Genomic DNA, 26542 nt, shown 5'->3' with positions numbered 1-26542 from the left:
TACTGGTTTGCTATCTGAGATCTTCGTGTTCATACAGTGGTATCTCTTTCTTCCAAGGGTTTCTGTAGTTTTTTATACATAATATTTATATTTCCTGTAATCACACATCCTTCTACAGTTTTTTGTTTTTCCTCTATCCATTCCTGCATGGCCATTTTGCTCTTAAATCAATCTCACTTTTTACATGTTGGTATTCTGTACCAAAGGTTTCATTTGCTTCTTTCATCAGTTAAAAGTAATATATCAAGTGTTATTCAGTGGTTCCTATGAGCCTCATCTTTTCTCTAGTTGTCCCTGTGCTACCTCCACTATTTCATCTCTGAAAGCTACCCATTCATCTTCTGTTACAATTCTCTTTCCTATTTCAGTAAGATGTTGCTACATAGTGCTTTTGAAACTGTCAACAACTGTTGTTGTCCAACTTCCTTTCTGTAATTCCTTTAGCTTTAAACTGGTGTTCACAATCAATAAATTATGGTCAGAGTCCACATCAGCTCTTGGAAATGTTCTGTAGTTTACAGGATATCTGTCTCACCTTGAAATACTCTATAGGAAACTTTGTGGGTTCTCAAGGTCTCTTTCATGAATACAACATTATTTCCTGCTTCTTAAAACAAGTGTTAGCAGTGCCATGCAAATTTGTATCAAGCAGATTTCATTTGTGAAATGCGGAAGTTGGATTTTGGATGAGTAATGTTTTCTCAATGCATCCTCATTGTCATAGAGTAGGTCATTCCTTTTGAGATACTTCATTATGTTTGAGCACATAGTATGTCCTAAGATTCTACAACACATGGATGTCAGTGATATTAGATTGTAGTCCTGTGGATCACTTCTGTTAGCCCACATGTTAGATCAGTGAGACATGTGGGTTTTTTTCTAACCTCTGGTTACAGTTTTTTTTTAAAGGATCTGTAGTACATTATGGTTAAGGAAGGGGTAACTCAGCTGTAAATTCTTTTTAGGATGTGACAGTTGTACCATCAATCCCTTTGATCACATACAATGCCACTGAAATTGATATTTCTATCACTCATATTTCCACTGTTTCAAGAATTACACTGGAGAAGTACCCCTGAAATCTCCTTCATAAAGGAGCATTTAAAAATGGAGTACAGAATTTCCACTTTTGATTGTATTCTTAATTTCAGTTCTTGTACCATCCTTGAATGTCTTGTATGTAACTTTGGTGCCACTGACAATCTCTGCATATCACCAGAATTTGTTTCAGTTTTGTGACAGGTCATTCAATAAGATATTTTTAAGCCTGGACCACATTTCCCCTACATGCTCATGCCCAGAAGCAAATGTTCCAAGTCCTGCTTTAACGTATTACTCTGCTACCTCTTTATCTGACTTAGTGAGCATATAAATCTTTGTACTTTTATTAGTTGCCCATTGTACTTTTGTAATCATTGTTACTACAACTGCCTCATAGTCACGCATACCAGTTTCAGTGTGGGCTTCCTCAGAAATGAAATGTCATATGGCTAGGGCCTCCTGTCAGGTAGAATGGTCACCTTGTGCAAGTCTTTTTAGTTGATGCCAGTTCAATGACTTGGGTGCCTATGATAATTATGTGATAATGAAGACAACACAAAACACAGTCCCCAAGCAGAGAAAATCTCTGACTGAGCCAAGGATTGAACCCAGGACCCTCACATAGCATGCTAACCATGCAGGAGACAGACTTGAGCTTCATCGAAAAGGTCAGGTCTATTCATCACAATTACATCTAATATATTTCAGTCATGAGTGGGCTTCCAAACTATGTGTTCTAAGTAGTTTTTGGGAAATGTATTTAGTAACATTTCACCAAAAGTATTATCACACCCACTACATTTTTATTCCAATCAATTCTTGAATGATTGAAGTCCTTCAGTCATGACACAATGACTGATGATTATGTGTGTTAATGAGCTGACTTTTTTTCTAAAGCTTTCTGTTACATTTGTGGATGAATCTTGTAGTTGAGTGATACAGTTATAAGTTTATGGTTTATGTCATCCTTGGTGCTGTTTGCAAGGAACTTTTCAACAGAGCAGGAGTTTGCCAACATAGTTCCTTCAGGCTCCTCTTAAACAAGCACTTTGTCAGTAGCTTAACCTTTTATGATTTCCAGTAAGTTATTGAAGACATGTGTCCCTGAACAATTGAACCCATTTTAGACCAAAGATAGTGATTCTGGATCATTTATTCCTGGCACTAAACTTTGGAACTAAGCTTTTAGCTGAGAAAAAGTCTAAACTTTATATAAAAAATTCATTAATGAAGACATATAGGGGGAAGTAGTAGTCAGGAAACTCAGTTGGATGAACAGGTTTCTGGAAGACATTCTTGAATTCAAGTGACATGTTGCTCATATGATGACTTTTTAGACACTGGAAAGATTAGCTTGGCTCACAGAGTTACTCTAAAATATGGCACCATATTATATTATGAAACGAAAGAAAGTAAACAATGAAAGCTTTTTTTCATGTTTATGTCACTAATTTCTGTTAACATGTGTGCTGCAAATAACGGCTTCTTGCAGTATTCCAAAAATTCTGAGATCATTACCAAATTATAAACTCCAAAGTTTAACACTACCATTCCCTTGTATTACAATATCCTTAAATTCCAGGTATACGGTGAGTGGAAATCTCTTACACTTTCCAAGTTGCATTTAGAGCATCTTTTTGAAGTTCATATTTTGGCAGGCTGTTGTTATTGCTACATAAATGCCAAAGATAGGGTTACAACAGTAAACTGGTGACATATAGCCAATGGCAGTGTTTTTATACAGACAATCATCAATTCACACTGGCAGTCTCCATGTACCCATCTGTTTGTGAAATTCCATGATCGTCTTGTGAAGCAGCAGCTTTGTGAACACATTTAACCCTTAGGACAGTAATTGCTGGGATCCAGAACACTGTTAATGTTTAATTTCATTCTGTGTTCAATTTCTGTAGGTACTGCACAGCTTCAACAGTTTCTCTTCTTTTGTATTGCCACGTCAATGGATGTACAGCAAATGTACACATTTCTGAAACTTGATGGAGTGCACACATCCCTGTTGTTATTTTGCTATTATGAATTTGCTATGGTACCATATTCAATCATAGCTGTTATTGTTTGACACCTCTAAACTTGTGAACTTCCTGTTTTCAATAATGTAGATGCTGCAGCACTCAAATCTAGCCTCATACACACTTGTAATGTGGAAAGTATCTAAGCAACCTTTTTGTGACCTCATAAGATCATATATAATGTGGGCTCTGAGAAGTATTGACTTGAAACCCCCACAGCAAAATTTATCATCACAAGTAACTGTTCTTGTTTACCTTTTATAAGTTAGAAAACTCAATTTTTCCTTCTATTTATTTTTCCCCTGCCTTTGTCTTGTTGCATTTATTGGACCACTGAAGATTTATGATGTCATAGCCATTAGAATCAGAGGTTGTCCACATCTGATCAAGATCTATATTACTGATACTTCAGATCTGACCTAAAATAATACCTGCAAAATATTCCGTGCTAACAGGTAACACAGCAAAAACAATAAAACAGGCTATGAGAAACAAGGAAAATAAGGCAGAAGAAAAATAAACATGACAACTTTCCTTTGCTCTCTTAGCATAGTTAAGGGGCATCAGCCATTACTCCATCAAAGTACTTTTTCACCAGGGCACTAAGCTAGTATTTCATAGTGGCTGCATGATCTGTGATACAGTAGGGTTACACAGTGTATGTTATCATATTCCACATGCTGCAGGAACTCATGAACTTTGAAGTGACTGCTGCATTGTATGGAGGATGTCAGTATCGGTAACAAACAAGCTCATTAATATAAATACTTTATTATATATCTCACATCACACTGCAACATGAGATCCAGAACACATTGGAACAATAAGAGAGCAACGAACCTCATACTCAAGGAAGCATAAAGCACAAAGATCACTCACACACTCTTTGGCCAAGGATTGTTTGTACCTTAAATGACTGTCCTCACCTTTATCAATTCTTAATGCGCCCACCACATCAACACCCCCTCTTCCTCCCATTTCACAGAGCTGTAGCTCGGTCACACATGGTGTTGATCACTTTCATGTACGTTCACCATCTGCATTGATGATGAAAAACTAGATGCACCACAAAGCCACAGAAACCTGCACATCTCCACTCTGCTCGACCAAGTTTCCACAACATCAAGGGCAGACTGTATTTAGTAAACTTTTGGAAACATTCACTTGCTGTGTTTTTTAGAGTTTTCTGTGCATTGATGCCATTTAGTAAATTTCATGCTGTAGCTTTCAGCTGAAGTTTCTTATTGTTTCTAGTGAAATATTTAAGTAAAATTTTCATTCACTGTTTTAACGTCATTGAGTGTTCCAGTGACCACTTGAATTTTTGGTTTTAGCTAGTAATTTTGTGGAGTTTTACTGGTATTGGTATTAGTTGTGGTTTATTAGTATTAATAAAAGTAGTTGGTTTCTTAGTAGAGAGAGAATTTCAAGGTTGCTATTGTTAGAGGAGCAGGAGTGTAAGATCTGTGCCTTTCAGGTGCAGTTACAACAGGCAAAGGAAGAAATAGATTAGTTGAGGAGTGTGAAGTGTGCTAGGGAATGGGAACTGGCAGCTAGCAACAAGGCAGCTAGGAAGAGAAGGTATTCAAACAGTTATACTTTGTGTATATACAATAGATTTGACCAACTGTCAGAGTAGAGTGGAGAGGAGCCTCTTGTAGCTGTAGGTGTAGGGAACATGCAGCAGTCCTCAGCAGGTATGAGGCCTAGGTTAGTTACAAAGTCTAACAGAAAGAAGAAGGTTCTGCCACTAGATAGTTCGCATGGTAGAGGTGTGGGCCAGCAGTTGCAGGAAATGTTGGGGAGTGAGTGCCAGGTCAGCAGCATTGTGAAGCCTAGTGCAGGGTTGGACGAGGTGACTGACAGCATAGGGGAGTTATGTAGGAATTTTAGGAAGGAGGATCAGGTAGTGATAGTGGGTGGAGCAGAGAGTAGTCTTGATAGTTATGGGGAATATGATGTAGGTGGTGACCTGGTAAAGATAGCTACTCAATCTGGAGGCACTAATGTGTATTTCATGCATGATAGGAATGGGGAATATGATGTAGGTGGTGACCTGATACAGATAGCTACTCACACTGGTGGCACTAATGTGTATTTCATGCAATTGTTTCAGTGTCATGATTGGCCTCATCTTACTGCTGCTGTTAGGCATGTTAACATGGAGCTGGAGAAGGCACTGATGGCAGAGGGATGCATCACATTGCTGTGGAGCCAGTTGAGTCTGTCAGTAGATCGGATTTCACTAGGCATGGGCTGCACCTCAATAGGTATGGGAAGGGGAGGCTGGCAAAGTTTATAGGTGACAGTGTAGTGGGTGGTGGTGGGATCACTCGTGGAAAAATTCCTGTAGTAGTCGGTGTTAAAGTGCACCTATTCTAGATTGAAGTCAGCTGACAGGTATACCTGCTTAAAGGAAGTCCCTCTAACTAAGGGCTCACCTTCAGAGGATGTCATGTTTCCAAGTAGAGAAGGAATTAGTACATTTCATGAAAATATAAGAGGTATTATGTGGTGACTTCAATAGTAATTTTGTATATGATGGTGCAAGAAAAATGATGTTGGTATATCTCCTACATTCATATGACCTGATACAGACCATGTTTTCCCAGATAGGGTGTAGGGGAACAGTAGCACAGCCATAGACAATATTTTTATTCATTCTTCACTACTAGATGGGCATTCTGTTAGTAAAAGGGTGAATCGCCTTTCGGACCATGATGCCCAAATTTTAACACTAAAAGGCTTTTGTACTGAAACAAATGCCACATTTAATTACAAACTACGTAGTAAAGTTAATTTAACAGCAATTGAGAGTTTTTTAAACTTTGTCAAGGAACAAGAGTGGCAGGATGTTTACGGTGCTGATAACATAGATGACAAATATAATGCTTTCCTTAACACATTTCTGATGCTCTTTGAGGGTTGCTTTCCGTAAGAACGTTCTAAACGGGATACTAGCAGTAAAAGGCAGCCTGGCTGGCTTATTAGTGGTATGAGGATATCATGTAGAACAAAGAGGGAATTATATGTTAGAACAGTCAGAATCAGGCTACAGTAGCCCATTACAAATACTACTGTAAGGTGCTTAAAAATGTTATTAGGAAGGCAAAGAGTATGTGGTATGCATATAGAATACCTAATTCACAGGATAAAATTAAAACCATATGGTCAGTTGTGAAGGAAGTGTGAGATTCGCAGCACAAGGTCAATGATATTAAGTCAGTTCGTAGTAAAAATATTTCTGTTACTGATAAATCAGATATATGTACAGTATTTAACAAACATTTTCTGAGCATTGCTCATGAATTAAATAAAAATTTAGATTCTACAAGGAATCATATAACTCTCTTCACAAATGCCTTTCTGAGATTGAATCACTGAAGATTAAAGACTCTGATGGATATGATGGAGTGCCTAGCAGAATATTAAAGTACACTCCTGGAAATTGAAATAAGAACACCGTGAATTCATTGTCCCAGGAAGGGGAAACTTTATTGACACATTCCTGGGGTCAGATACATCACATGATCACACTGACAGAACCACAGGCACATAGACACAGGCAACAGAGCATGCACAATGTCGGCACTAGTACAGTGTATATCCACCTTTCGCAGCAATGCAGGCTGCTACTCTCCCATGGAGACGATCGTAGAGATGCTGGATGTAGTCCTGTGGAACGGCTTGCCATGCCATTTCCACCTAGCGCCTCAGTTGGACCAGCGTTCGTGCTGGACGTGCAGACCGTGTGAGACGACGCTTCATCCAGTCCCAAACATGCTCAATGGGGGACAGATCCGGAGATCTTGCTGGCCACGGTAGGTGACTTACACCTTCTAGAGCACGTTGGGTGGCACGGGATACATGCGGACGTGCATTGTCCTGTTGGAACAGCAAGTTCCCTTGCCGGTCTAGGAATGGTAGAACGATGGGTAGGATGACGGTTTGGATGTACCGTGCACTATTCAGTGTCCCCTCGACGATCACCAGTGGTGTACGGCCAGTGTAGGAGATCGCTCCCCACACCATGATGCCGGGTGTTGGCCCTGTGCGCCTCGGTCGTATGCAGTCCTGATTGTGGTGCTCACCTGCACGGCGCCAAACACGCATACGACCATCACTGGCACCAAGGCAGAAGCGACTCTCATCGCTGAAGACGACACGTCTCCATTCGTCCCTCCATTCACGCCTGTCGCGACACCACTGGAGGCGGGCTGCACGATGTTGGGGCGTGAGCGGAAGACGGCTTAACGGTGTGCGAAACCGTAGCCCAGCTTCATGGAGACGGTTGCGAATGGTCCTCGCCGATACCCCAGGAGCAACAGTGTCCCTAATTTGCTGGGAAGTGGCGGTGCGGTCCCCTACGGCACTGCGTAAGGATCCTACGGTCTTGGCGTGCATCCGTGCGTCGCTGCGGTCCGGTCCCAGGTCGACGGGCACGTGCACCTTCCGCCGACCACTGGCGACAACATCGATGTACTGTGGAGACCTCACGCCCCACGTGTTGAGCAATTCGGCAGTACGTCCACCCGGCCTCCCGCATGCCCACTATACGCCCTCGCTCAAAGTCCGTCAACTGCACATACGGTTCACGTCCACGCTGTCGCGGCATGCTACCAGTGTTAAAGACTGCGATGGAGCTCCGTATGCCATGGCAAACTGGCTGACACTGACGGCGGCGGTACACAAATGCTGCGCAGCTAGCGCTATTCGACGGCCAACACCGCAGTTCCTGGTGTGTCCGCTGTGCCGTGCGTGTGATCATTGCTTGTACAGCCCTCTCGCAGTGTCCGGAGCAAGTATGGTGGGTCTGACACACCGGTGTCAATGTGTTCTTTTTTCCATTTCCAGGAGTGTATTATGCTGCACATGTTAGCCCTGTATTTAGCCATATTTGCAATTTTTCCTGCAGGAATGGTCAGTTTGCTGAATGATTAAATTACTCAGTAGTAAAACCACTTTATAAAAAGGGAGAAAGGGATAATACAGACAATTTTAGACCTATTTCTATGCCATCAGTGTTTGCTGGTTACTGAAAAGGCTGTGTATGTAATGATAATTGATCATTTTGTATCACAATTGGTCCATCTCTTACTTTAGTAACAGACAGCAAAAGCAAATTATTTACAGTGTTGACAATGGCTGTGACGTGGGGTCTGAGTGGGGTATGGTGAAATGGGGGGTACCCCAGGGATCAGTGTTGGGGACACTCCTGTTCCTTATTTATATAAATGATATGTCCTCTAGTATTACAGGTAACTCTATAATATTTCTGTTTGCTGATGACACTAGGTTGGTAGTAAAGGATGTTGTGTGCAACACTGGCTTGGTTTCAAATATTACAGTTCATGACTTAAGTTCATGGCTTGTAGAAAACAAACTAATGCTAAATCAGAGTAAGACTCAATTTTTACAGTTTATAATGCACAATTCAACAAAACGTGACATTTCAATTTCACAGAATGGGCATATGATTACTGAAACTGAACAGCTCAAATTTATAGGTGTTCAGCCACATAGTAAACTGTTGTGGAAAACCCAAATTCAGGATCTTGTTCAAAGTCTTAATGCTGCCATTTTTATTATTTGAATGGTATCTGATGTAAGTGATCTGCAAAACTTATATATGTATTCACTTATATATACAGGGTGGTCCATTGATCATGACTGGGCCAAATATCTCATGAAATAAGCACCAAATGAAAAAACCACAAAGAACAAAACTTCTCTAGCTTGAAGGGGAAACCAGATGGCGCTATGGTTGGATAGATGGCACTGCCACAGGTCAAACAGATATCAACTGCGTTTTTTGAAATAGGAACCCCCATTTTTTATTACATATTCGTGTAGTACGTAAGAAATATGAATGTTTTAGTTGGACCACTTTTATCGCTTTGTAATAGATGGGGCTGTAATAGTCACAAACATATGGCTCACAATTTTAGACTAACAGTTGGTAACAGGTAGGTTTTCTAAATTAAAATACAGAATGTAAGTATGTTTGAACATTTTATTTCGGTTATTCCAATGTGATACATGCACCTTTGTGAACTTATCATTTCTGAGAACGCATGCTGTTCAGAGTGTGATTACCTGTAAATAACACATTAATGCAATAAAAGCTCAAAATGATGTCCGTTAACCTCAATGCATTTGGCAATACGTGTAACGACATTCCTCTCAACAGCGAGTAGTTCGCCTTCCATAACATTCACACATGCGTTGACAATATGCTGATGCATGATGTCAGACGCTGTCGCTGGATCACGGTAGCAAATATCCTTCAACTTTGCCCACAGAAGGAAATCCAGGGACGACAGATCTGGTGAAAATGCGGGCCATGCTGTGGTACGTCGACGACCAATACACCTGTCATGAAATATGCTATTCAATACCGCTTCAACTGCATGCGAGCTATGTGCTGGACATCCATCATGATGGAAGTACATTGCCATTCTGTCATGCAGTGAAACATCTTGTAGTAACATCGGTAGAACATTACGTAGGAAATCAGCATACATTGCACCATTTAGATTGCCATCGATAAAATGGGGGCCAATTATCCCTCCTCCCATAATGCCAAACCATACATTAACCTGCCAAGGTCGCTGATGTTCCACTTGTCACAGCCATCGTGGATTTTTCATTGCCCAGTAGTGCATATTATGTCGGTTTACATTACCACTGTTGGTGAATGATGATTCGTCACTAAATAGAATGTGTGCAAAAAATCTGTCATCGTCCCATAATTTCTCTTGTGCCGATGGTAGAACTGGACACGATGTTCAAAGTCATCACCATGCAGTTCCTGGTGCATAGAAATATGGTGCGGGTGCAATCGATATTGATGTAGCATTCTCAACACCGACGTTTTTGAGAGTCCTGATTCTCATGCAATTTGTCTGCTACTGATGTGCGGATTAGCTGCGACAGCTGCTAAAACACCTACTTGGGCATCTTCATTTGTTGCAGGTTGTGGTTGACGTTTCACACATGGCTGAACACATCCTGTTTCCTTAAATAATATAACTATCCGGCAAACGGCCTGGACACTTGGATGATGTCATCCAGGATACCGAGCAGCATACATAGCACATGCCCGTTGGGTGTTTTGATCACAATAGCCATACATCAACACGATATCGACCTTTTCCGCAGTTGGTAAATGGTCCATTTTAACACACGTAATGTATCACGAAGCAAATACTGTCCGCACTGGCAGAATGTTGCATGATACCACATACTTATACGTTTGCGACTACTACAGCGCCATCTATCACAAAGTGAAAAAAGTGGTCCAACTAAAACATTCTTATTTCTTTACGTATTTCATGAATATGTAATAAAAAATTGGGGTTCATATTTTAACAAATGCAGTTGATATCCGTTTGACCTATGGCAGCGCCATCTAGAGGGCCAGCCATAGTGCCATCTGGTTTCACCCTTCAAGCTAGACGAGTTTCGTTCTTTGTAGTTTTTTGGTTTGATGCTAGTTCGTGAGATATTTGGCCTGGTCACTATCAATGGACCACTTATTCACTTATGAAATTTGTTATTAAGAATCAGAACGAATTCAAAAGTAATAGCAGTGTACATGGCTACAACACTAGGTGAAAGGACGATCTTCACTACTCAAGGTTAAATATAACTTTGGCTCAGAAGGGGGTAAATTATGCTGCCACAGAAGTCTTTGGTCACTTACTTAATAGCATCAAAAGTCTGACAGATAGCCATATAGCATTTAAAAGGAAATTAAAAGAATTTGTGAATGCTAACTCCTTCCACTCATTAGATGAATTTTTGGATATAGTAAGTGGGTAATTTTCCCACACCCCTCCCAACAACAAAAAGATATTACGTTTCATGTAATATTTTGTGTAATGTAATATCTTGTATAGACGCCTTTTATTAACCTGATACATTCCACATCATTACGAAATGTCATATTCATGAGCTATGGAGCAAGTACCAATCTAATCTAATCTAATCTCTAACCTAATCATTCAACATGAAAACGCAAACATTTGCAAGGCTCACAAAATCATCACCATACTCCCCAATCAATAAACTGGGCAAAGCTGCAGGAGAAAAGAACTCATCTGGTATTTTTAATGCTTTATCTTACACCAGCTTGGTGGCAGAAATTTCCTGCCTTCCTTAACTATGGTTCTCAACCCCAGCAGCACTATGACTCTGCATAGGAGGATAAAGCAGCTTTGAGCACGCAAGGCATATGCTCCACCACCCCATAACTGCAGGGATGGTAGCTCATAGTCCACACATGTTTACAACTGCACAAAAGCTAAAGTTTCTCTCCTTGGAACTACTCTAATCTATGACACAGTATCCACTAGGAAATGAGCTCCTAACATTTTGTTCATTATAAATAATCTTTCAGAGCCATCAGCTACTGAAATTGTAGCATTATTGTTGAATCGTAGGCACTCTGTAGTATTTGGACAAGCATGCGCACCTACTGGTACTCGTTGAGAGTGTTTGGGTACATGGAGGATTCTGTGCACTTTCTCATAGCTTTACCAAAATGTCTGTGGTACTAGTACCAGGATCTATGGTCTTCAGCAGAGTTATGTTCATTCCTATCATCATTGTCTCCCTTCCTTGCAAGCTGTGAATTAAGCCTAACCAATTCATTGATCAATTTGTCCATAGATGGCTCTGGTGCTGAATGACACTGCATACTGTGAAATGTGTGGAAGGGGGCCAATTTCAGCTGCGACTGTTTGAGTAATTTGGGGCTACCATCCATAACTTTCCTCATCATGGTACACGAATTACTGCACAAAAGGCATTAGCCACAGCACCCACCTTACACACTGATTCACCACTGAGAGTGCAGTGAAAGTAGAGAGAATAGCTTGTCCATTCTGTGGAAGCCAATGGAGCCAAAATAGCTTAAATGATCCCTCTGACAACAGTTTGTTCCCCATCATTGTGAATAGTCACTGGAGTATATAGAATGGGAAATCACTGGCACAAAACTCAGTGTCCTATATCTGACAAAGCCATGATTCTGATGATAAAAGAAAATTCTGCAGCACAGTTTCATTAAATAATAAGTGTGATTGTTGACTCAAAACATTGTCAATTTGTTCACTTGCACCTAATTCCAGCTGGGAAATAATTAAAGTAAACTGATCAGCATCTGAGACAATGCCATGTAACCTGAAAATGACTTCCTACTGTGTAATCCAAAGTTGTGCTCTTGTAGATCAGAAGGAAGAAATTTTTATGTTGCTGACTCTGTTACTGTTGTTGTTGTTGTTTGAGATAGTGCTGGGAACTGCAGCAGTTGGCTGTGGTACAGCACAGCTTACCAACAACAAACCTTGAGATTCTGTCTTTACTGTGTTGCCATGATGAAAGGGAAAAGTCTCCATTCAGTTTATGGTCATCACTTTAAGGAGTATGTCAATATGATTTTCTTTAATGAACAAGCTTGTTAATACCAACATTTTATTATATCTTTCCACACCACTCAGTAACATAAGATCCAGAACACATTAGAACAACAAGAGCAGCAAGCAAAGAACACCATAATAAAAAAATCAAAAAAGACAAAGATCATTTGCATATTCTAAGATAAAGGTCAAGGATTGTTTTTATCTTAATGACTGTTCTCAAATTTATTGACTCCCAATGTGTCCACCAAAGCATCATTTGCATTGGTGACAAAGGGATCCATATATGGATATACATGTCCAAACATGGAGTATGATGTAGAGTGAGCAATGTACTGGTAGACTACAATTTATGTGAGACAGGCCATATCAGTTCACCATACTGGAGCTCTACAAATCACTGATGCAACAACATAAACAAATGACTACACCAAAATTGCTGGCTTTGTATTGACTACTGCCTGAAAGAAATCATTACCAACAAGTTGACAGTTCACTAGACGTATTTGGCCTATCTGGCTAAGCAGCAAGTAAATCACAGTTTGGAGTAGTTGTCTCTGTTTCTATCATTGCACACAATGAGCAGTCAGACCTTGATCAGGGCAAACAGAGATGTGGTAATGATTTGACTGTACTACACATAGTTAGTGGATCAGATTAACAGGAAAGTAAATCAGAACTAACAACTAGTGCACTCCCTCTTGTTACCTTCAGTACTACAATATGAGGTAATGAGGAAATAGAAGAGGAAGTGATTTAATGAAACTGTGGTCAGACAGTGCCACTGCCTGACAAATATAGTAAATCACCCAGAAGACATGGTTTGATGTCAATGTAAGTTTACACATATACAAAACATTGGTTGTTATATGAATGATTAAAGTTGCAATTTTCCATGACAGGTAGTATGGCAACAAGTGTGCATTGGTGTTTATCATAGTTAGTGTAGTTATCATGTGAGCATAAGCAGGACAAGAACAGTGTCAGAAGTGGAATGATTTCTGTGAAGGACATGGAAATTCCACATACTCATGTGACACATCATTATCAGCTCTTGACTGAGTTTGAAAGAGGCCTTATTGTTGGCCTCTATTCGTGCAGTTTTCAGATTTTTTTGGAATTCAGATTTGACAGTTGTCTGAAATTGGACTGCATGGGAATGTGATGCCAGTTCAACCATCATCAAGGTTCTGGCCAATCACATCTTACCACCCAAAGGTAGGCTTCCCATACTTTGCACCAAGCATATTGTGATCCCTTCACATCTGTGCATGGCATCCAAGAGAAAGCAATGGACACCTTACAACATTCTGTGTCCTCCTGTGCCATTGGCTGGAGACTAGCAGCAGAGTGAATTACCATCCCATGCATAGGCTTTTATTATCATCACAACACAGATGGTTGGCAGCAGTGCTGTGACAAAGCAGATGTACTGCTGATGCATGTTGTCGCAATGGGTGTGCAGTGAATCACAGTTCTGCACTATCCTGGATTACCTTATCAGTGCATATGGTGACTACTTTGGGAGAGGTTCCATTCTTCTGATGTTTTGGAGAGAAACATTTGTGTTACTCCTGATATTATGGTGTGGGGCCATTGGGTATGATTTCAGGTCACAGCGAGTAGTCATCACTGGAACTCTCATGGTACAACAATAAGTCATGTACATCTCCCAGCCTCATGTGTTATCTCTCATGCAACAATAATGTGGCACTATTTTTCAACAGAACAGTGCTCATCCAAATATGGCACATATCTCTGACACGTATCTCAATCAGCTGACTATCTGTCCCAGATAGAACATGTGTGGGACTAGCTGAGACATGAATTCCAATCCAGTATCCAGGGTACCAATGGCAAGTCATAAGAGTTGTGGGCCAGGTTGCCTCAAGAGGATAGAACAGCTTTATGGCAGCCTTTCCAGCCAAATCAGCACTTGCATCTAGGCCAGAGTGGGTCAGATTGATATGTGGGCTCACTTCAGCAAATCATTTATAAATTTCATTTCATTCTGTAATCACTGAGATAACATCACATATCCTCTCAACATGTAAAGTTCCATTTTGTTTCCTACTCCCCTTCTGGGTGCTTCATTCACTTTGTCTGGCAGTATACTTTAAATGCTGTGTAAAGATGCATGTATCTTGAAGTTTACGTCACAGATTCTTGTTAGAAAAATGTTTTGTCTGAGAACATTATTACATTTTTAATGAGAGAATAGATTTTTCTTAGATACGTGGCAGTTTTTGAACAATTATAGTGCAGTCAGTCTCTGCATGGATATACATATTGGGACATATCCCAAATTCATTTAATTCATGCTGCTCATAATGTATTTAGTGTCACACATTATTATTATGTGATGTCTTTTTCAGGTCTATGATATTTTTTAGTAAGGAAGGAAGTATTAGCTAAGGATGAACTAACTTAAAGCGAATGCATAAAGAGCAAAACAATAATCTAGAGCTCCTCCCCTGGGAAAACATGCTGATAGCTTTATTTAAAAAAATTGGTACTTGGATCTGAGGGTTAGTGAGGATACCACAATACATCATGTATCATTGTATTAGGCCATGTGTTTATTTGTAAAAGTGAAAAACAGATCACTGATAATTAACATATAATAACAATGTAAAGGGAAAATGATATCCTGTATGGGGGGTTTGAGGAAGTGAAGGTACTCCAGGACCACGGAAGCCAGTTGTTAGAAATTTCCTTCATCTCTTCAGTAGGATCACTTTGGAAATCTCTGCCTCTGGACAAAACTGCTCCATAAACCAACACTATAATTCACTGTGGACAAGCAATAATTGACATTTGCATAGTATTATCAGAATCCTATTGGATCATTCTCTTCAACCCAATCCTTAACTCTGGATGCTCCAGTGTTGCCTTAGAACAATGAGACTGGTTGCCATAAAATAATTAAAATCATTGCTATCATTAATAACTTGACATCCATTGTGGGATAAATGCTTTCTCCAGTCTTCCTTATATACAGCACATGACAAAAATAGTGATGCACCCACAAGAGGAGGAGGAGGAGGAGGAGACGATGTGGAAATTCATGTGTTGAGAGGGTATACAATGTCATGTCAGTGCTTACAACTATGAGTCAAATTTACAATGAACTTGGCAGTATAGCCCATTTATCAATATGATGCTGTGCCCAATTTGGTGTGGATGCATAGAGTTATTCAGCTGGGAAAGGTGTCATAAGGCTATTGTATCCTCTCCTGAGGCAAGCTGGTCCACAACTTTTGTATCTGGTCCTTGGCATTGTGCATACTCTCACTGGGACAGAGTTGACATTTAAGCTGACCCACAGATGTTCTATAGGTGATAGATGTGAGGATCCTGCTGCCCAAATGAGTACCTCAACATCAAGCACACGAGAAGTAACACATGAAGTTGCAGGATGTCTGTGAAGAAACATTGTGCCATCTAAGCCCCCTCAATCACTACCAGCTGGATTTTAACCTATATTCAGTGGCTCTTCAAACCATGATGACACTGTGAGTAAAACCACTGCGCTTTTCCAAAATATTGGACGAATGAGCCACCTGCCCAGGTGACTGACATATCAACAACAATGGCCATCCATTGTAGTGGAGAACTGCCATTTATTGCTGAACTTAATGTGCTGTCATTCATCAGTAATCCATACTTCCAGATCATGGCTCCACTTCAGATATAGCTATTGGTGTTCTTGGTGTAAATGTTATCCTATGATGGGATGGTAATTTTCTAGTCTGTCTGTTGCTACTCTCTAACCAGAGGTGCAGGCTGATGTAGAATGCTGCAGGGAGGCCATTATTTGTTGTCAGATAGCTGGTACAGATGTGACAGACTTACAATATTCGTGGTGCACAATACTGTGATTCTGTCTTGTAGTCATTTGTAAGATGGCGGCGCGTGTAGACGTACTAATAAACCGATCCGCGGAAAATTACGAGTTTTTAAATCCTGTGTGTGTAAAATGCAGTAAGAAGGTGAAATATGGTGTTAAATTATGTTCGTGGTCACAGAAATGGATCCATCGTCAATGTTTAAATGTCTTAGAGGAAAAAAACATGACCTGTGACTGTGGAAATGTGCACTGTAACTATCGTCATATCGTGTGTTTACAAACGGAATGCGAAGAAGAATGCACGACTTCTTCATTAAAATATGATCTTATGTTAGCTAAACTATATGTAGAGAAGCTTGAATCAGTGATAGATAGTGTACAGAAGCTGGAAGATGTGATAGACCATTCAAAGGGTAGTGAAACGGTTGTAAACAAACAAAACGGTAACTTTATTAGGCCTAAAAAGTTTTGTCGTGTTAATCGTAACGGAAACAACTTTCGTCTCCCACAAGCAAATAACTTTGAATTTTTAACGTGTGATGAATATGAAATATGTGAAAAGAGCCAAAGAAAGGAAGTACTTTCATCAAATGCAGCGACCATAAATCATTTCAGTAGGCCTACGAAGTCCTGTAATAACAAGAAAGGAAATACCATAAAATACATGGAACATACTTATCGTGCAAACAAGATATCTACCAATACAGGTAAGAAGAAAAAAGAAGATATTTTCATACTTTCAGACAGTCATGGAAAGGGCTTAGCCGACATTTTGTGTAACATGCAAACTATATTCAAGGTTAGTCGAATAACGAAACCGGGGGCCCCTCTGCGCGAAGTTTTAAAAGACTGTGAACATTCTTTGAAGCTTGGAAGCAACTGTCTAATAATAGGAGGTGCTAATGATGTTTATAGGAACGAGGGCAAACTCGCCACAAGAGCTCTAAGAAGTACATTACAGAAAATTACAGATGTTAACTTCTTTATTGCCAGTATCCCACAAAGACATGATCTTATAGAAGAATCCTGTGTCAACAAAGAAATCGCAGTTACTAATAAGAAATTTGAGAAAATCTGCCGAAGCCTCCCAAATGCCACATATGTGGACGTACCATCTGCAGAGAGAAGTCATTTTACAAGGCATGGGCTTCACAGAAATAAACTCAGAAAATCATTCATTAGTCGAGAAATCCTTAATGCAGCGAAGGCAGTTAAGGACAAGAATAGCACGACCATACCACTTCCACCACCAAACACAGCAACTGAAAATTTCCAACAAGAAAATGAAACTGAATCACTGACAACAGGTCCAGCACTAGAATCTCCACTTTCGTCAAAAACAGCTGAGATAAATGAGTCAACTAGGACAGAAGTTTCCAAAGCAGCTTCAGCAGAAGCAGCTACGTACTACGCAACTGCATCATTAACAAGAAAAAAAACGCCTGATGTGCCAACAGCCAATGACCTTTCATCAGTATTGGCCGCTCCTCAGTCTTCAACAGTGAAAGACTTTTCACCAGCTTCACCATCATCATCATCAGTAACAGAAGAAGCACAAGAACCAGGAAACTTTCAACTCTGCAGGATTTTTGGTACCCGGCCTCAGTTACAAGACTAACATAAGGCAGATACCCTCAGATGCACCAACTTCCAAGTCAAACCGGCAACAGACTCACCTCCACTGTCATCAACAGAAGAATAACCATGCCACCAGCTCATCTGAAGGATTTTTTAGCATCAGGTCTAAAGGGAAAGGTGCCACCAAGATAAGTGAAAACAAATGCCTAACAGTGTTTCACCAAAACATTCAAGCCATAAAGAACAAAGCACAACAGCTAGAAGTAGAATTGGAAAAATTTGATAGCCAAATTTTGTGTATCACTGAACACTGGTGCAAAGGGAAGCAAACTGAACACATTGCATTAGCCTCATTTGACCTTGCATGCTACTATAGCAGAATCTCAATGAATGGTGGAGGTTCATGTATCTATGTAAAAAAAGGTATGTCATTTAAAGTAAGATATGATCTTTTAGATCTAGGTGAGGACAAACATTTCGAACTTTCCACTGTTGAAATAATAGGACCTGGCATAGCAAAAAAATTAGTCATATTTTGTGTGTACCACTCTCCAAATGGAGACATTAATATATTCTTCTCAAAACTGAATCAAAGCTTAGACAAGGTTTCTGGACCAAAAGCAAATGTAATTATCTGTGGTGACTTAAACATTAATACTGTATGATGAAGCCTGATAAGGCTAGCAACATGTATGTGAATATTCTAAGCTGTTACGGAATATCCTCCCTTGTTAATTGTCCAACTAGAATAACGAAAGAATCCTCCTCATCTATAGATCATGTAGCTACAGATATTGATAGTAAAAAATGTCATATTGTTGTCCAAAACCTGGGCCTAGCAGACCACCTCTGCCAGATCTTAAAAACTAACATTCATGTAGAAACTCCTCCTAAACTTTGTACATACAAAAGAATGTTTTCCAAATCAGCCCTGCATCAGTTTAAATCCCAGCTAGAATATGAAGATTGGAGGGAAGTCTATGCAGAAACCAATGCAAATCAGAAATTTATCAAGTTCATGTCAATTTTTAAACTCAGATTTGAGGAGATGTTTCCCAAAACTCTTTATCAAATTAAAACTACAAAGAGAAAGCAGTGGGTGACTACAGGTATAAAAAAATCCTCAGATACTCTTAGATATCTCAACTCCATAAAAAATAATCAATCTAACCCAGAAGTTCTGCAATCCTACAAAAAGTACAGGAAAATTTACAGAAAGGTGTTGCTAGCCGCAAAAAAACTTTCAAACAACAAAATATTACTTGAAGCTGAAAACAAGAGCAAAGCAGCCTGAAACATCGTCAAACAGGAAACATCTAACTCTGCTAAAAAGGACCTCAGTTCACATATTAAAAACAAAGATGTACCAGTAGGTAACCCTAAAAAATTAGCTGATTTTGTAAACTCATATTTCAGTAGTATTGCAAAAAAATTACAGCAGAAATTTCCAGATACGTATGATTTACCTACTCAGAACCAGCCAACAAACTCAATGGTGCTCTTGCCAACTACAGAAAGGGAAGTGGCACTAGTAGTACACCAACTAAAAAATAAAACTTCAGTAGGACTTGATGAAATCCCAGTATGTGTAATTAAAGATTGTATAGACTCCATAAAGGGCCCATTAACAGACATAATTAATGAATCTTTCGAGTCTGGATACTTTCCGGAGTACCTAAAACAAGCAAAAGTTATACCTCTCCTTAAAAACGGAGATGTGGAAAATGTAGAGAACTACAGGCCGATCTCTATACTGTCTATCACTTCTAAAATAATAGAAATACTAGTCAAAAAGAGACTGCTAAATTACCTGAATAAATATAATCTTCTTTCCAATGACCAATTTGGTTTTAGGCCCGGAAAAGGCACACAATATGCTATAGCACAGTTCACTAAAGTAATTTTATAAGCACTGGACAAAGGTGAAAATGTAAGTGGTATCTTTTTAGACTTGTCCAAGGCCTTTGATACAGTTGACCACAAAATCTTACTTCATAAATTAGGGCAAATAGGAATAAGAGGTGTGACAAAGAAGTGGTTCAAATCATACTTGGAAAACAGAGTTCAGCAAGTTGAGATATCACAAGTTTCAAACAATTCCCTTATAAAACACCTGTCTGACCCAGAAAACGTGAATATAGGCGTCCCACAGGGAAGTGTATTAGGCCCAACATTGTTTCTTATATACATTAACGACTTCCCACAAAGTATCAGACATGGCAAAAAAATACTTTTTGCTGATGATAGCAACATAGTAATAACAGGTGAAAATCCAACACAACTGTCAGAAAGAGCAAACGAGGCTCTCAATGATGTCCACAACTGGTCATTAAAAAATAAAGTAACCCTAAATGTAAAGAAAACTAACTATATTAACTTCCAATTGAACAAAAAACACAATGCCACTAGAATAAAAGTTAATAATAATGAATTAGAATGTGTAACAAGTACCAAATTCTTAGGGATGAATGTAGACAGCCAACTGAAATGGACAAACCATGTCAACATTTTGGCAAAGAAATTATCCACAGCATGCTATGCTCTTAGAATCCTTGCACCGGTATGCAATAATACCTGTCTTAAAATAACATATTACGGATATCTACACTCAGTCCTCAGCTGTGGGATCATGTTTTGGGGAACAAGTGCCAGTAACATACAAACTGTGTTCAAAGTACAAAAAAGAGCCATAAGGATAATAACAAATAGCAACAACAGGGCCCACTGTCTAGAATTATTTAGAAAGCTAGGAATTCTAACTGTTTCTTGTGAGTATATCTTTCAGAACATAATGTTCATTAAGAAAAATGTTAACATGTACAACACAAACAGCCTAATACATGACCATGAAACAAGAGCTTGTCACCACATCCATCTAGATAGAAAGAACAAGGCAAAGACACAAAAAAGTATATTTTACAATGGGATAAAACTGTACAACAAATAACCACAAGAAATTAAAGAAATAAATGAGCCCCTCACTTTCAGACAAAAGCTTAAAACCTTTTTAGTAAGTAAAAGTTGTTATACTGTAAAAGAATATTTAACATAGATGTAGATTATTAGCAACATATGACATTATCACCAAAATATTATGTAATTATAAATATGTGTATGACTAGTTATAAAAACTACACAAAATATGAGAAACCTGTTTAATTGTAAATGTAAATGTGTGCTCATGTGTTGTAATCTGACGACATCCATACAATATTTATTGTTCCACGGATGAATAAATAAATAAATAAATAAAATAAATAGTGGTCAGACATGGTCAACTAGGAACCTGATGACAAGCACACCTGCCCTCATGTCTTTATGCAACCCATCATTAAGCCTGACATATCCAAATGCCCAAAAAATTTATTTACTGCATCAATTGATCAGATGTTCATGCTCTTTCTATTATCTATCTGACCTAGGGACAATACTAAAAACAACCAACACAAATGAATTCTGCTGACTGTTCCATCTGTCACACAGAACTGTATTTACATACCCACAAATAGTGTGTATGTGTAGGAAGTTACATTAACATCCAATAATATCTTATGACTGCTTTCCTTTTTTGTCAGGCTGTGTATAATGATTACCTGTAACGTGCATCTAAGTCGTTCTTGCATGATTTCTAACATCTTTCAACTTTCCACCAGGGCATCATTTTAGCCTTACCTTCTCTCTTGTGATCTAGCCAAGAGCTTGATTGGTTCATCTACTATCCACTTGCTTGAATATCTGTCCCATTATTTCAATTAGCAGCTTCTTTCTCAAGAGCTTATTGGCAAACCTTTGTTAAAACTCAACATCCATGAATCCCAGGTAGGCAGATAATTTACACTAATTACTCTATTCTATAATTTTGTTCATGACTTACATGTGGTCCATTCTATGATATTAACTTCTAAAACCAAGTTACTCTATCACTTGATTAAAACACATTGTATTTGTTATGTGGCTGGTATAAATGTTTGTAAATATCTCATTCATTATAAGCAGGAGCCTATGTGGTCTTTGGTTCTTTAGGTAACATCTTATCTTTCTTGTGAGGTACAACAATTTAAGTATTGTTCTAGTTTTTCAGAAAGGTCTCCTAATTCTGATATTTTGTAAATAATTTTACACATTTGAGGTACCATAACTAACGTTATTCAGTTCAGGAACAAAAAAGAAAATCATTCTAATACAGTTGAAATGTCAGTTGCTTTTATATAAATTTCACCAAACTAATAATCATAGACTGTTTTGGCTGTGTGCTGGCAGCATCTTGTGCTAACATTGCAGTATGCTACTGAAATGCATCAAATCAAGTACTGCTGTGAAGCATGAAAGCGTTAAATTTTATAAAAACAGTTTACATTATTAATTTGCGTCTGTTTTATACCACAAACTCACTATTCCATCTCAATTCTATACTTCCAAAAATTAATATATGTTTGATACTTATACATCATTATGACTCCCTTCTTGTCTATCAAGGAAGGTAGCACAATGGTTAGCACAGTGGACTCATATTGGGGAGAATGATGGTTCAAACCTGTGTCCAACCATCCTGATTTAGGTTTCCCATGATTTCCCTACATCACTTCTGGCAAATTCTAGGATGGTTCCTTTGGAAGGGTATAACCGACTTCCTTCTCCATCCTTTCTTAATCTTAAGTGACCACTGACCTTGCTGTTTGGTCCCCTCCCCCGAATCAACCAACCAGTCTTCTTGTCTAAGTTGTAAGTATTATTTAACATGGTAGAGCTTTGAGAATACTCACCTGCAAAGCATTAAATAGAAGCTGATGTTCAAATTTCTTAACACCAAGAATCTGTTGAAACATATCATACAGCTGTTCCTTTGAGAGTATTAGCTCACTGTTGAGAGACTGTTGCTGCATCCTTGATGGCCTTTTAGTATCTTCTTCACCAACTGAAAAATTAAAGATTGCTCCTTTAACACATCATCTGTGACTAGTAAATAAGAGCTTCTAGTTGATTATGTTCCATGAATCATGTTCACAATTTATCACTATAAAATGTCAGTGATGTACAAAAGTAAAATGTGTGGTAGGCGGCTACCTGTGGAATGTTTATACCAGTAAATCTTACTGAACTTCAGGTTAAAGCTATTCTAGCTTAAAATTAACTGAATAAAGCACTTCCCCTCCTGCCACATTCCCCCTCTCCCCACCCCAACTCCACCATTATGAACTGCATCATAATCAAAGGAAAATATTCCTGATTCTCATATATGGGTATACGACAGAATATCATTTACACCACGTATATAGCAATAACGAGAATGGACCTAATATTGATCACTATGGTACACATGTAATAATCAGCCTCCACTCTGAAATTTTGTTCTCTCAGGTACATCAACTTCATTTCTTAATGTGACACACTGCAATCTTTTAGGTAGATAGGACGAAAACAAATTATCAGAATGATCTCTGATAGTATAACACTGGAGTTCTACACAATGAACTAGTTCAACAAGCAAAAGAATGTACACTCTAGCAGTATTTTATCTGTTAAATTTTGTAATTTGTTTATTGAAAAGTTGTGGAGAGACTCTCCAAAATCCAAAAAGAAACTGACTAAATATCTCACTTTGAGAAAGGTGTGTTATTCTTCTTGTATGCAAACCCTTTTCCAGTACCTTCAGGAAGAAGGTAAACAATGAGACTGGTCAGTAATTATTATCTACCTTATTACACAGTATATTTCAGCTGGTCTGGAATTTTACCATGTGATTGTGATGTATTGTGTATATAATTCAATACACTGCATATATGTGTATAAAACAATTTTAAAATTTTAACTGAGGTATTATTAACTGCATGGAATACTGTCCTCTTGAGAGAGTCAATTTATATGGCAGACAATGGAACAACTGCAATTTGGTTTTAAATATACAGCATTTCTCCTTGCACATATTTGGTTGGTTTACCCTTGTGAACTGCCCATATTAACCTCTTTTGAGTTACTTAAAGGAAGTGGTTATTATTTTCCTGTCTTCTGTAATAACTTAAGCTCCACATTTGCTAATAGTGAAACCACAAAATCAGTTAAATAGTTTCTATATTAATTTAATTTATGAACTATCTGTGCTAACAGAATAGAAATGCAGAAAACACAAGTCTGAAAACAATTTCTTGGACTCACCAAAATGAAACAATAATACAATCTCCAAAAGAACAACAGACTCGATCCCAACTGTGGATCAACACAAATATACAATAACAGATAATAATAGAAAAGACCTGACTCTTCATGGGCAGTGATCACAATAAACGATTCTACAATGTCAAGATGTTCATCCATCTGCAAGAGATCGCCCAGCTAGAAGAGGCATCTGGCTGCCAGGTTGGCAGCTCTATATACTTCCAAGTGGTGTGTTGAACTGCCTTTTGTTGACAGTGCGCTACCCTATAAAGCCCGTCTGGCAGATGTATCTGCCAGAACTATTTACGATCACATGCCTGGCATATCAAAGCAGTTCCTGGGCTAGCTGCAACCTCTGGTGAAGCTGTTCTGCAGGTTCTGTGAACGTGTAGCAGTCCCTGGCGGCCGTTGGTGGAGACCTGGTGTTGTGTCGTGGCCGCTGGTAAATATTTGTGTTGACAACACAGACGACATAAATTTTCCTGATGACCATATGCCCTGTGATGCAGGCATCCCATGTTGGTTGGACGTTAAGTGGGACGCTGATGCTACAATGGCGTTACAATGTATGAAGTGGGTGGCCACAGCAATTTAAATACCTAATTTTATTAATTTCAAATATTTACAGAGCTTTTTAATTTTTTAATAACTAAGAGACCACAGTAATTCTTATAATATCAAATCAGTACCATCTCAATTTTTGCTCTATGCTTTCCATTTAAATTTCTTTTGCTTACACATGTTGTTGTAATTTGTTTGTGATTTGTGGCCTTTTTTTATACATGTGGTGTATGTTCTTTCAGACATTAAGGCAAGGATGACCAACTGATGACTTCAGGCACACCATGCTCAAACACTTATGGGAACTGGAAAAATTGCACAAGTAATGTGGATAATTGGGAAGAGAATATGCATCAGTAGTGTTTGGATAAATTGAGAATCTGGGTCTGATGGGAGGTATGCTACACTTCCCCCACAGATTTAAATCAATACCCACTGGCAGCTAATGCCATTAATTTCTCTGTGGCTTTTTTGCTGTCTCATTAGTTATATAATGTGTTGTTTTATGGGAAAGTCATTTGTTATGAATAAATGATAAAAGTTCATCCTAAACTACATTACATTTAGGGCTGGCATCCATTTGGTCATGCTGAATTCCAAACTATGACTGTTTCCTTCAGTCCCTGCCCTGTTTGGTGGTATTGTAGGTTTGTCATTGAACTACTTATTGTTGACCAAATGCCATTGAGTACAGTATTTGTGGGCAGGAAACCATTATAAAAGACCAGTGAAAGTGAATTATCTTGCTACAGCTCCAAAATAAATCTTTTGACGCTCCTGCTCAACTTGTTGATAAGTGGCTGATAAAGGCGACTTACACTTACCTACCGATGCAATTTCTCTCTCACACAAACATTGTTTGTTGGTTGATGATGAGGAGAAGAGGATTCATTTACATTATCCACAATGATGGTTTACCCTCTCTTAGCTCTTTTCCCACTGAAGTCATCCTTCCCATAGATATAATACCTTTTGTCAAATGTGTCATGCAATTTTACATGAATTTCTTAGCAATATAAGCACAAAGCACTACACCAGCATGAATCCAGTTATTAACTTTGTACAACAGGAGACATTTTATTTTATCTTTTCCCCCATGTTCCCGTTAATGTGGGGACACTCTGAGATTTTGGACTCAGTAAGTGAGCTTACAGGCTCCTACACACTGACTTTGATTCTGATCATTTCTGCATGGATTATCATCTGATTCACCACATGGTACCAGTGCAATATGGCCTGGTGGAGTTCATACCTTTCTTTTGCCAATTCCAATTTTTATCACCAATATCACCAATTTCTCCTTCAATGGAGATACTGGTGATTTAGCAGTTGGGGACGCACTCTCTGATTCTTATTGGCCTGGCTAATGGGATGAGCATTTCCTAGAAAATCTAGTTAACAATGTGGAGTAGACTATTGATTTAGCTGTTACTTCCAGCAGAGCATGTATACCTGCCAATGCAAGTGACTGTTCTGGATTCAGTTGCTTAATTTTGAGTACACGAATCCCTTTTCTGAAAACCTGACACAGTCACAAATGCAAATAGTGGGTTCAATGTTGGCAGCTTCTGAATCATATATAACTTTTTTGTCTCAGTGAAGTAAGTAACATCATAACTTAATCTTATGTGTATTCTTTTCCTCTATAATAACAGGAGAGTAAAACAGTTCCCACAGAATAGTGCTGCTGAACATTTTGTTCCATTTTCATAAACTGGCCAGCTGTATGGTGGTATGCCTACACGGCTGGCACTTGAAACAGTGCATGTAGTTATAATGTATGGTGTTAATTGTAAGTGAATAAATTTTGATTTCATATGATCTGGAAGTGTCAGAGAATTAAGTGTGTATGTTAAAGAGGCTGCATTTTTAACAGACCATTAAGACTCTTCATAATATTGTTCACA

At 38.7% G+C, this 26542-nt stretch overlaps 1 protein-coding gene across 1 annotated transcript in view; it reads right to left on the bottom strand.

Annotated features, from left to right (window-relative positions):
• The window catches only part of LOC124555630 (calcium-dependent secretion activator-like), a 1496314-nt gene that overhangs the window by 861889 nt on the left and 607883 nt on the right, over positions 1–26542 (bottom strand). The window contains exon 8 of the mRNA XM_047129606.1: positions 22685–22836. Coding sequence (XP_046985562.1) covers positions 22685–22836 — 152 coding nt within the window. The remainder of the gene's footprint in view (positions 1–22684; positions 22837–26542) is intronic.

This window comes from Schistocerca americana, chromosome X (genome assembly GCF_021461395.2).
Source record: "Schistocerca americana isolate TAMUIC-IGC-003095 chromosome X, iqSchAmer2.1, whole genome shotgun sequence".
Classification (NCBI taxonomy): Eukaryota; Metazoa; Arthropoda; class Insecta; order Orthoptera; family Acrididae; genus Schistocerca; species Schistocerca americana.
This window is presented reverse-complemented; position numbering and strand designations above follow the sequence as displayed.